The sequence below is a fragment of the Glandiceps talaboti genome, chromosome 4 (assembly GCF_964340395.1).
Source record: "Glandiceps talaboti chromosome 4, keGlaTala1.1, whole genome shotgun sequence".
NCBI classification, from domain to species: Eukaryota; Metazoa; Hemichordata; class Enteropneusta; family Spengelidae; genus Glandiceps; species Glandiceps talaboti.
In genome coordinates this window covers 11,403,438-11,417,221 of record NC_135552.1, presented here as the reverse complement: position 1 = coordinate 11,417,221, position 13,784 = coordinate 11,403,438, and the positions used below count along the sequence as shown (strand labels likewise).

The following is a 13,784-nucleotide window of genomic DNA, read 5'->3' as shown; positions in this document are numbered from 1 at the left end:
GCGATATTCGTCATCACATTTATATCAATGTTCCTATAGTAGTAAACTACTGCTGTTGATGGTAAGAACAGAATGTTGTGCTACTAGATATAGGCATTTGACCTAACAGTGGAGAGAGAAACTGTAGAAAATCAAGCCCAACGTATAGCAACTAGACTACTTACGCTTGGCATATAAATACTGTGGTTTAACAGAGTCTGAGAATTCAATTTCATCACTCCTATCTAATCTACACTTAAACCTAATGCATGAACAGATTAAGATGTGCTCCGTTTGTTATCTTTGACATTTTTCCATTGATTCTCCTTCCAGTACATTGACTATTACTTGTCAGATTTACATAATCCTAGGATTAAAGTTATGGAGTGTTATCATTTAATCTACTCTCTATCTACCCTTAGGTATCTCACCATGCCTGGTTTAGACTGGCCTTGTTTGTATTCAGCCACTCTATGCAGCTTTTATTTAGTGAGGGTCAATGAAACAGAAAGAATTACAAAATGTGTTTATATACATTGGCATTTGTACTAGGTATGTGTATAAAAAACACAGGAGGTAAAATTTATCAATGTGTCCACACTGGCTGATGGACAAAACTGACAACAATATCACAAGGTTTTTCCCCAAATCTTCACAAACATACTTCCACCCCTACTTCACAAGTGTGATCACTTTATTAAACTCTGTTAGAACATGGAGGTACATGTACATATAGGAAGGACCCTCCATGGTTAGAACTTAGTCTTGAAACATTGGGTTAATTTCCTTGGCCTGAGGACATTCTGTCGTGGTTTTTCTCTATAAACAAGAGTTGTTTGGTAGGGAAGACAGTAGAACCATTCATTGCATGGTGATTGATGGAAAAAACAATTCTATATAAACTCAACACACTATCACTTAGAAAGTTAGTATCCTGATCAAAACAAGCAATCTTAAATGCACTGAGTGTAGTGATCAAGATGTGGTAAATAAATGCTTGGCTGAAGAGTGTACCCTCTCATAATAGTTATCCTCTGCCTGCTCCTCCTCCTCCTCATCATCCCCATCATTGTTGTCATCGTTGTCATCGTCATTATCATCACAGATGCATTATTAACATCACCATCACCATCACCATCACCATCACCATCACCATCACCATCGTTGTTGTCGTCGTAGTCGTCATCGCCGCCGCCGCCGTCGTCGTCATCATCATTATCATCACCATTACCAACATCATCATCATCACCATTACCATCATCATCATCATCATCATCATCATCATCATCATCATCATCCATCATTAACGTCACACATAATACTCATAGTATTACGTAGACATACCATTCTTGGTATACTATACATGTACATGTTGGAATGAAGAATACATGTACATGCAACAATGGCATGAAGGAAAGATGGAGGGAGGCATTGTCCTACCAATGACGACTATGACATGAATGCTATATACTATATACTTGTTTACAGTTTACTGTGCATTAAAGTAGTGGCTATGGTATTCAGGGTGTCCATGTGGTCTTTAGACATAGCTGAACACCGTCAGTACAGTAGTCATGCTACATAGCAAGTCTCAAAGAACCATAATATGGCTACATGCACCATATGTACAGAGAAGTTGTCAACATGAACTACGTACAGTGGTAAGTTGTCAAGGGAAGAACCACTCTACAGTATAACAAATTTATGCCCTTTTTAGTCAAGAGATGAAATTACATTGTATAACACAGATTTATTATTCAACTGGGTTATATTTTATGTAGGGACTGCATCAAATAAAACATAAATCCATATCACAGACTTTATGATTGATGCTAGCGACACAGACAGATAATATGATTAGCGTATCTGTTCATGTTGTCTGTATCTATAGCAGACTGATGATTCGTCATTGTTTGGGTGTTTGGAACCTTATTGCTGGCACTTACACCACGCAAACATAGCCGAATCTATATTTGAAATACGTGAAATGTAAAATTCACTCATACAGCTTTGTCTGTATCAAACTCTTTGGATGGAAAGTATCACTAGAATATTTCGATATCTACAACATTGCACTTTCTGGCTGAAAAGTAGTGAACTACTATTACATACGATTTCTGAATCACACACTAAACCTGAAAAGGGACAACCTAGATCATAAATCATGGATCCTGAAAGTTTGGTAGGATGTTCTGTGTTTGTGTTCAAACTGTACGTTCAGCAACAAACTGTACACCAGTACTTGCTGGATTCATATCCATACTCATACAGGGAGTGGCATTCTACTTACAAGCTACTGCAATGACTCTTAGCTCTTGGCTTGCAACTCACAACAAATAGTTGCATGTAGAAGTCGTCTACGTCCCTTGACAGCTATTCCCAGTAACTACAAAATATATAATCCTCGCCGAGAAATCACTTCCTGAAGGAGTGAAAGTTTGGCCAACAAGTTTTACACCAACGTCCTTGTGGTTTGCTTCTGTGGTGAAGTGTGGCAACTCATTAACATCAGCCCTTATAAACAAAGCCTCCAGTTGAATGGACTGTTTACATGTTGAGCTTGGTATAAGTGATGCAGTGTCTTGTAAGCCAAGATGGCATACTGTCGGGGGAGTCTAATCACATACTATCACTGGTAGGCACAGTTCAAGTAATGGAATGTCAGTTATTCCACTGACCCATAATGTACACAACAGATGAGTTTCAGATACGAAATGTTATGAGGATAGGGTTACCTTGCACTTCAATAACAGGACGCCTCTTCCACATACCATCTTAGTTTAGCTAGGTATATTGATGACTTTTTAATTAGTTCATAATTAATATGAAGTCACAATTTGTAGTTCGTTTTCTGTTAAGAAGTCACAATTTGTAGTTCGTTTTCTGTTAATCTTCAACAAATGCTATAAAAGTATGAAATATTATGGAGATAGGGGTTGCCTTGCATTTCAACAACAGGGCACCTATTTCCACATACTGTACCACCATATAGTATATTGATGATTTTTTAATTAGTTCATCATTTTACATTAATATGAAGTCACATTTTGATTACATGTATATTTTTCTGTTACAGCACTTACGGTATATTCTGTTCAATCTCTCATATCGTAGGCTTGTGACTAGCTAGTAGAATAGGGAACTTGCAATCCAAACTGAGCATGCTCAGATGCAAAGGACTATTGGGATTATCTGTGGTTATCGCAATACCCAATCAGGAGTTACCGATAAAATAAACCTCCCACAATGGTCAGGGTGACTATGAATTGATCATTTGTGGTTAAAAACAATGAAACATTATTGTTTACAATACTATTTGATTAGTATTTATTATCACATTTCCCATGATGCAATATTCAACATGGTGGGTTTGCAAGTTCCCTAATAGGGAAAAAGACTGTTAATATGGTTTGGAAATCTCCATGCATAATTGCTCAATCAGCTTGTTGTCACTATGGAGTATGCAAATTTATGTAGATTACATGCAAATTAAGTGTATGCATCAACTGCATGTGTTACTCTGCATCACTTCATTTGCATGTGTATCATCTGCATACATGTATATTTGAATACTCCATGGTGACGACAAGCTGATTGGACAATTATACACTGAGATATTCAAACCGTATTTAACAGCCTTTTGCAATTCTAGTTACAAGCGTACAATACGAGAGACTGAACAGAATATACCGTAAGCGGCATTAACAGGCTACAGTATGAGAGATTGAACTGAATATTCCGTATTAAAGCGCCATAAACAGGCTACAGTACTTGAGGATGAAGTGAAGACTATCCTCCGAAAAAAACAATGGCTGCCATTGTCTTTTCATCATGTACTGTATTTTAATAGAAATAGAAATATGATGACGAAGACAAGTTTTCTGCATATATAGAATGTTTTTACCTTCAGATTCCCCTTAAACGTTGACACAAAATCCGATCTTTCATGTTTTCAACATTGACCTACATGTACCTATCACATCCTAGTTTCTGATGAAAACAATGGCAACAGCTGCAACAACAGCCTATGATACAGTAATAGACATACATGTAGTATCTACATGTATTATGCAAATTCCTTGACCCATTTCAGTTGCACTCCAAGTTTGACCTTTCTACATAAAACTTAACTACCCACAATGATGACCCTAGTAAAAAATAGGAACATCTTGCCTACCTGCATATTTTCATATTCATGTGCAATCCTGGGATCTGTGGCAGGTGATGACATGAACAGAAGGCCTTGGATGTTATGACTTGTCAAATGTTTGCTACTTAATCACCTCAAGAGAAAAATTGACATACATTCTTAAATGCAAAATAAATCGTCACTACATTTGAAATATTCATTTTGAAATAAATATTTTTTTTTCTTTAACATATCTAAAGCAATATTTATGATACCATAGAACTCTGTTCCCTAAACTAATTAACACATATAAATACTTATAAATTATAAATAAGGACAATTTTGTAAACTTTAAAAGCCATATTATATTTACACATTCCTGCAAAATATTCATTTTGAAATTTATAACAGGTGTAAATAATAGTTTGCTAAAGAGAAAACTGGGTACCGTAGGACTGAAGATCAAGATGTATCTTAAAGTTGTGAGGAGTCTTCTACAAAGGATAATGCACACTGTACATGTTGTATATGTACTTTATATTTGAATGAACCTTGACCCTTGACCTATGACACTCAGGCAATAACAAATATGACAGCGGCTGATACTGTAGGACTTCTACCAGAAAGTGAACTGAGGATTGGAATCTTACATAGAAAACATTACAGCATAGATTGTAATCATTCTCTCTGCACAGAACAAATCCAGATGTCCCCACAGACAGAGGCCAAAGGTCAAACATTGTTGTCAGGTTCAATGAATGGAGACAATACTGATGGAAAAGTTGATGTCTTCAAGGCATGCCATGAGGGAAACGTCTGTCTCTAGGGAATTACATTTAGTATTGTCACCTTATGAACTGTGGTTAGAAAGTGACTTTTTGGATGCTGACATGTAATGAGATTTAGATTAGGTAATCAATACAAAGGAATATTCCCCTGACTCTTGCATATTCTGACCCCTGGTCAAATTATATTAGCCTGAATTCAATGACGCTGTCCAAGCTTGTTTTGAATGATACACATATTTGACCCAAACCATGTACTATCCACATCCTCTGTATGTTTAATATAATCCCATGCATTTGATGTAATATACTTTCCTGGTTTCCAAAATATAAATAATGTAACTATACACATGTATGTTATCAGAGGCATATCTGAAGCACACTGGCTCAGTCCAGCTATTGATGTGATAGTAACTGTGCATCTAAGCTCTGGATTTCTACAATTTTGGGTCTTGACATTCATATCAGTACAAGAAGTTTGAAAGTATAAATGAAAAGTCCAGTCAGACTTATTTCTGTCTTTAGGACACTTGCATTGATTACTGCTATCAACTTAAAGGAAAAGTCCAGTCAGACTTATTTCTACCTTTAGTACACTTGTATTGATTACTGCTATCAAATTTTATATAATTTTTGGGTGATAACATAACACCATGATGATGTCTTCAACATTGAATTCTTGTAAAGAAGTCCTACTCACTTGACATTTCTTTGGCCATTTTGGTGATTTTCAAAGAACAAATACAAAGGGTGTCAAGTCAAAGAATTGTGGGAAATAAGATGTCAGTCATCTCCAGAGGTTTCCCATAAACCCTATCAATACAGGGTATAATATTATAATATTACGTATAATGGACCAAGTGTTCTTTAATCTCATTGGATACCTGAGTATTCCCGTTTTATTCAGGATATGTACATATACATGTATAACCATGTTTCAGTAGCAGAAAGCAAATTTCTGAGGTAAGACTTATAGATCTACAACTACATGTATTTGGTGGTGTAAAATAATACCATATTTTAACTTGAAATACAAAAGTATGAATATTCACCATGTTCCCTGTAAAATACTTATGACAACAATACCCCCCCCACACACACACACACACACACACAGACACAGACACAGACACACATACAATGATACATTAACATAAACATGAACTGCTTTAGTCATATCATGTAACTGGTAAATTTGATGACTTACTTTCTGGGTGTGGCTATGTATAGGTGAAACAGAAAACAAGCCAACACCTGTGTTTTATTTATGTATTTAGGGCAAAACTGCTTTTAGAATTAAGTGTATCATGAGACAGGTCACTATATATGTATGTGTACATATGAAAAATTACAACAAGTGTATAAAATATAATATGCTTTGTCCTACTTCAATATGAAATACGAGCAACAATTAATGATAGGTTTATTACTACATAAACATTTAGAGGACCTCACACATATATTTAATACATGTACATGTGGTTAAATCTTGACCACCAGACATTCCACAGAAGGTGATGATCATGTGTTGTCATACATGTATATCATACATTCTGGTTCCAGTTGATACTTCATCTGAACCTAGATCACATGACCATGATATTGATGATGATGTCCTTGTCTTCTGTGTTGACATCGATTTATACATGTATGGATACTAGCCCCTAAAACATTGGACAAGCAATAAACTGTTACTGGTATTACATATTTGCATATGTACAATAAGCTTGCTATCATTCTGTTTACAATGTAATACAAGCATATCATTAAGGAAAAACACCAGACCAGTAGTACATGTATTGCTGTCCCTGGGCGATATCCATATTGCCAAGATGCATTTTAGTCCAATGATGCACATGATATATACATGCATGCTTGTTTCAGTCTAGTGTTGTCTATATTGCTGCCCTGTGGCAATATAACTTATAAGCAGTGCAAGAATGTTTGCTAGTCTAGTGAGCAATGCAGGTTGTACATTGCTGCCTGTACTGTGGGCAATATAAAGGTTGCTAGGATACTTGCTAGTCCAGTGCAGATATATTGCTCCCCCTTGGCAATATACAAACTTAATGCCAGAAAGCTTGCAATGCTAGTCCAGTGATGCATCCATGTACATTGCTGTCTGTGGGAATTACAAGTGTTGCTACATGTAGCATGCTTGCTAGTCCAGGGATGCCTATATTGCTGGTCCTAGGCAAGCATCGCTAGGATACTAGCCAGTCCAGTGATGTATACATGTCACTTAGGATTGCCAGCATACTTGCCAGTCCAGTGATGTAATTGTTTACGTTATATGTTTATATTGCTATCCCTGGGTAAGCATTGCCAGCATACTTGCCAGTCAAGTGATGTAATTGTTTACATTGTATGTTTATATTGCTATCCCTGGGTAAGCATTGCCAGCATACTTGCCAGTCAAGTGATGTAATTGTTTACATTGTATGTTTATATTGCTATCCCTGGGTAAGCATTGCCAGCATACTTGCCAGTCCAGTGATGTAATTGTTTACGTTATATGTTTATATTGCTATCCCTGGGTAAGCATTGCCAGCATACTTGCCAGTCAAGTGATGTAATTGTTTACATTGTATGTTTATATTGCTATCCCTGGGTAAGCATTGCCAGCATACTTGCCAGTCCAGTGATGGAATTGTTTACGTTATATATTTATATTGCTATCCCTGGGTAAGCATTGCCAGCATACTTGCCAGTCCAGTGATGCAACTATTGCTGCCCATGGGTAGTACGAGCATACAAAATGTAGCTGTGTGATTTACTGGTCCACTTATGCATTCTAGTTCCTATATGCAATATAAGCAGTACTAGGATGCTTACTAGTCCATAGATGCATACATTGCTTCCCGTGGCCAACATAAACATGGCTAGGATTCTTGCAAGTCCATTGATGCATATGAGACTGATATTGCTTCCGTCATAGGCTAATAGAGTACTAGGATGTGTACCTTTTCAGTCTTCATTACTGCCATAATATTAGTTTATTACTCACAAATATTTTAGTTTTGACTTTGCTAATATGAATGCATGATTAAATGATGGGTTTGTAAGATGGATATCATATCAATTTTGACATAACAATTGTACATGAGTCAAAAAATGGATATCAGAAATTATTCTGACAGGATATTATTATGGAAATGTAAAAGATACCCTATTCATACCTGATGTTACATGTTTAGTCTTGTTTTGATTACATATACACAATACATACTGTAACAGCCATAACATGGAATTAAGTATCCTCATTAAAGGTCATTCACATTTCAACATTTGGCAAATCATGACCTGACCTGACCTTGGCACCCATAATATGGGACTATTTTGATTTCAAATTATGCTGTGTCATACATTACAAACACAGCAGTCAGCTTATTTTCAAATTAATGAACATGAAGTGTCATCAATATGCTCCATTAAATGTCATCTTTCTACACTGTACCACATCCTTTGGTTGGGTAAATAAATCTATAATGTTAAATGTCAGCTTGGATCAGTCATCAGTATTTGGCACCAAGAACAGCGTACATGTATTTTGTATGCCATTGCCAGGTGGGTTGACACCCACACATTATCTGCCACACACTAGCTATGTTTGAACACAATAGTAAGTATGAATCACCTAAAAAAACACAAAAATAAGTTGCCTTTTAATATTATGGTTAATATGTTTCCCATGTCATCTTTGTGCCAGATTTGAATGGTGAATGAAATTAGCCTTGCAGGTGAACAGTATATACCAGATGAGTTGACACCCACACACTATCTGCCACACACTGACCATGTTTGAACCCAATGGTAAGTATGAATCAACTAAAAACAATGAAAACAAGTTGCCTTCTTAGTTCATATGTTACCAATGTCATCTTTGTGCCAGGTTTGAATGCTGAATGAAATTAGTTTTACTGGTAAAAATGTCATAAACACAGACATAAATCTTGGTGTATTGTTTATATGAATTGATTACTCATTGAAATTAAAAATTAGGAAATTTACCATAATTTAGATTTGTTGAAATGCGTACATTTTATGATTTATGTTGTTCGTCACTTTAAAAGTACTCCAATTTCAACAAGCTACCTGTTGACTCACTGTCCAATTAAACTCAATTACACGCATTAGTTGATTCTCACCAGTACAGGAATAGGACAGATATTCTCTCTTGATTTTTGTCATTACTTTTTTTGCTTGTTTTTATGGGTCCCGAGCCCGATTCAAACAATAAATAAATGAATGAATAAATAAATAAATAAATAAATAAATAAGTAAGTAAAATAGAATAATGTTCTTTGATACACAACCAAGTTACCTTTTTTCATGTCTACATTTTGGCAACACGATTGTTGTCTTCCTTAGGACAAAATGATGATGATTACATCATGTACTGATATATAAGAGATCAACAATTGAATTAAAGGAAACACCCAGTATTGTTTTATTCCAATTATTTCAAGTTCAAATCTTATGAACCTATTTACTGTGAACTACATATGTATAAGGAAAAGCCATTATTTTATACTGTGATACACCAGTTGGCTAAGTGAACAGTAACATTTTATGCTTGTGCTGCTGTTCTAGTCACAGCTTATGTTATTCCTGTTTCAACCTACATGTATTTCACTCACTGTTTGGTTACCTGAGCGAGCGGGAAGCCATTATTATTTTACATACCGTGTACACCAGTTGGCCGAGTCTGAACAACAATGCTTTAGATACTTCCTGTGCCTTCTTTAAAATCTGCTGACCAGATAAAATTTTATCCCACAGGAACTTTTTCCAGTTTGTAACAGTCTCCATACTGGTGTCCTTTCAACACTACCTGGGTCTGTACAAGAACTAACGATGGTTCTCTAACGATAAGATACAACTTTCACCACTGCTGGTATCACAGACAGTTTGCTCCATCTGATTTCACCTCACGCCTCAATGTCATGACGTCACATGACAGGTGTGTTTTGGCTCCCGTATCATTTTACTTCATGAAAACATTCATTAATATTGATAAGTTTCATGGCTTAAAAATATCCTGCAATCTGCGGGCAGTGTTGCTATATTGCATATTAGAAGCCACATGGTAATTTATTGGGATTATACATGCAGATTCTATTTTTAGCTGAAACAACATCAAACAACATTTCTGTTGAATATGGGTATTTGTATTATCACAATAGGCAGGAAATAACTATGTTGAAATGTATTCACATACTTTTCATTGCATATTTCTACTTTTAAGAATCAAATCAGTTTAATATACACATAGTTTACATTCAGTCCTACAAATTATTTCTCTAAAATTTGGCATATTTATGCTATAAACTACATTTTGTATCAATTTATCCTATATACATGCACATATCTTACAAAATTTAAGAAGCATTATGTAATAATACTCTTTATACCATTCACTTGTTATGATGTACAAAGGGGTTGTCACACCATGATCAAAACTTGTGGAGTTGTAAATATATTATGAAATTTAACAAATGAAACATTTCATTGGCAAATTAATAATTATAGTTATTGTACTTGTTTTAGAATTTGTCAATTCCTATTCTGGGTATTTTTAAATGCATAGCAGTTTTCCTTCTTTCTTTTTTTTCATTTCATTGTTTTTCTTTTTTTTCATTTCATTGTCATAATAACAATGGTCTATTAAGAATAAATACACTTGTGTTGTGTTGTGTTGTGTTGTGTTGTGTTGTGTTGCATTGTGTTGCGTTGCGTTGTGTTGTGTTGCGTTGCGTTGTGTTGTGTTGAGCTGTGCTGTATTATATTGTGTTGTGTTGTGCTGTGTTGTTTTGTATTGCACTGTGCTGTGTTGTGCTGTGCTGTGCTGTTTTGTGTTATGAATGTTGTATTGCACTGTGCTGTGCTGTGTTGTACTGTGGTGTGTTATAAATGTTGTATTGAGCTGTGCTGTATTGTGTTGTGTTATATATTATTGTATGCTTCATTGCTTGTCAAAGTAATAGTTCAAATAGCAATGGAATAGAATTGATAGATTTTACAATAGATCAACATTTGTATTCAGGCTAGGAAATAAGGGGTTGGGGTTAGATTAGACTAGGGGTAGGGTTTAATAGACTGTATGATTTGAACAAAATGTAGCCACAGTTCTGTACACACTACCAATTCAGAAAGTTAAGTTATCACTGTCAAGTTCAAGTGGGGAAAACTATAAACTGTACCAGTTATAATGATCAAGATTAAACAAATACAATCATTTTTTTAAATTTCAATTACACTGTACACCCATGACTTTTCAATTTTCTATTTTTTTTTCTATTTTGGGTTTTATAATTACTAGTAGTCCATATGTAGTTATTTTCAGACTCTCAACAACATACTGGTTTGTCCCAATAATATATCAGAAATAGATATTCATATGGCGTCCAAAAGACAGCATAGTCACACTTGACAATAATTATACTGTAATAAATGTAACTGTATAGGTCCTTTTGTCCTGTTTCATAAATATTTTACTTATGACTGAAGCAATTAGATGTATCTAAGTTCTAGCTATTACAAACTACAGTATGGCATTTCTACCAATCTGAGAGGGTCATCAGCACAGATAAAAAATGACAAACAGATTCAGTTCTACAACAGCCTTGCGTTCCTAAATATTGAATATTTAGCGTGAATTTTTTTTACCTTATTTCATGAACTTCCAGTTGCAAACAGTGTTATGGCTCTACTAGTACCATACTGATTGAATATCTAGTGTCATTTGTAAGTACCCACTTCATCTTTATGCAATACATCATTTCTGGGTGTTGAATACATGTACATTTGTACATACATCTAAAATCTACCAGTATTTCAGGAAATACTCCTCTCATGTAATTAAATTAATCCATTTTCTAATCTTTGAAATGTAATACATTGGTTTCACTTAACAACAGTTGGTGTTCCCTGGAACCAACCCAGCCACTATTATCTGACATTTGTACATGTGTCACTTTTACCAACTTGTTGTCAAGCAGGACCTCTACTCTGATGGTATACAATTGCTTTCATTGTAGTTATCAATAGGCTAAGCTGTGCCAATGGCTGGTACAAAACATTCTGTTGGCAAGGACATAGCCCGAGTTCTTTTGAAGAGTCACTTTTTATATGAAAAGTGGGGCAAGTCATTGATCTGATTAGTGTTCTTACTGTAGTATGGGCGTGTGTACAGGTTTGCGAAGGATTGGCTCAGAGCCAATCATCACTGTACATGTATGTCTTGCATCTCCCTATGTTTACTATACATTATACGAACACCTTACTACACTATTTACACCCAGTTCTAGACAACTATTTGGTAATCTTTCCTTTGAACTCCTATGTGGTACCTGTTCAGCCTAGTATCCATAGACTTATCACAATGCATTGTGGGTAAAGTTCATGAGGGCAGGATAATTGCTGTTTGCTTCATTAGTGTGGCTACACAGACTGTAAGATATCCTGTGTTGTTCAACCCTATTAGTATCAGGCTTAGTGAGTGCTGGCTGATAGTGTGGCATGAATGTCTGTATCTTACAGACTAGTGTGGCTAAAGCTGTCACATGTTTTTCTTCCAATGGCCCCTTGGTACAGAATGAGAATAACTATGCAGTAGTACTACTTATGATGAGTTTCCAGGACTTTGACAAGTACATTGTACTTTTTGCAAATAGGAAACTATTTTAATGAGACACAGAACATGTATAACCTCATATCATGTTTAGATTAATCATGTACAAATTGTACAAAAATATGCAGGAATTGTATACACTTACATTGCAACATGCAATATTGGGATTTATACAAAGTAGACATGGATGGTTAATACATGCTAATTATTACTACCAAACATACTTCATCCATAGGAAAAAAAAATCCATCCTCAACATCATACGAATTAACAATACAATGACAATACAAAGATGTACAGCTTTAAAACAATCCGATTTTGGAAATAATAGTACTCACAATGACAGAAATAGTTCATGTAGCTGGAAATTCTACTTCACAAAGAACTTCTTTCTATTTGAAAATCATTCCCAATGAAGGTTTCCTCAGACTACAGTAGGTTGGGTAATGAAGCTAAATGAATTTAATTATCTCACCTTTGTTGAAAAACACAATGACCAGTATTACAGTATGCATTTACTTCAAATTCAGGAACAAAAACCCATGGCTTTGCTTTCTAAATTCTATTATCAACCTGGACAGACAACCCCCATGTAAATTTGGTTTTCCCACATTTCATATTTGAACTATTGACCTTGTAAACCATTACAGAGTAGAGTGGCTGCTGGCCTTTCAATGACTGGAATCTTCCCTTTCATGAAGCATAACAATAGGAATGCTATCTTTACACCTGGTGGTATGCCAATGCAAAATAGATACACCTCAACTATTAACAAGAGCAAACTAACAAGTATAGCACTTAGAACAGTATACATTGTACATGTAAAGACACATCAGGGGTGAACAAATCCACTGGTCCTGGGTCCAGGACTAGCGATTTTTTTGGGCGGCCCATACAAATTTTACCTTGTCTGGTCCGTCAGACCAGTACCTTACTGTTAATATATATGTTAAAAAGTCGTCTGAATATACAGATTCATAGGTAAGATTTAACGTTTCACATTAGTGGAACCTGGGACCACTAATTCTTTCAGCAGGACCACTGGATTTTTTAAGGCACTGGTCCGAGGACCACCAGTTCACAAAATGATTTGTTCACCCCTGCACATTCTATGACTAACCATGGAGGTAGTCCTTCCTGATCCTACCTCCATGGACTAACCATGTACTCATAATTAACTTGACTATAGTCACGGTAATGAGTCAGTAATTTGACTATACATATATGCATGTACAGTTATACAACCTGACATAAGTGG

General features: G+C 35.5%; 1 protein-coding gene across 1 annotated transcript in view; it reads right to left on the bottom strand.

Moving 5' to 3' along the window:
- LOC144433968 (partitioning defective 3 homolog) overlaps positions 1-9,705 on the bottom strand; it is a 77,628-nt gene extending 67,923 nt beyond the window's left edge. The window contains exon 1 of the mRNA XM_078122388.1: positions 9,580-9,705. Coding sequence (XP_077978514.1) covers positions 9,580-9,705 — 126 coding nt within the window. The remainder of the gene's footprint in view (positions 1-9,579) is intronic.
- Between the last annotated feature and the right edge of the window lie 4,079 nt (positions 9,706-13,784).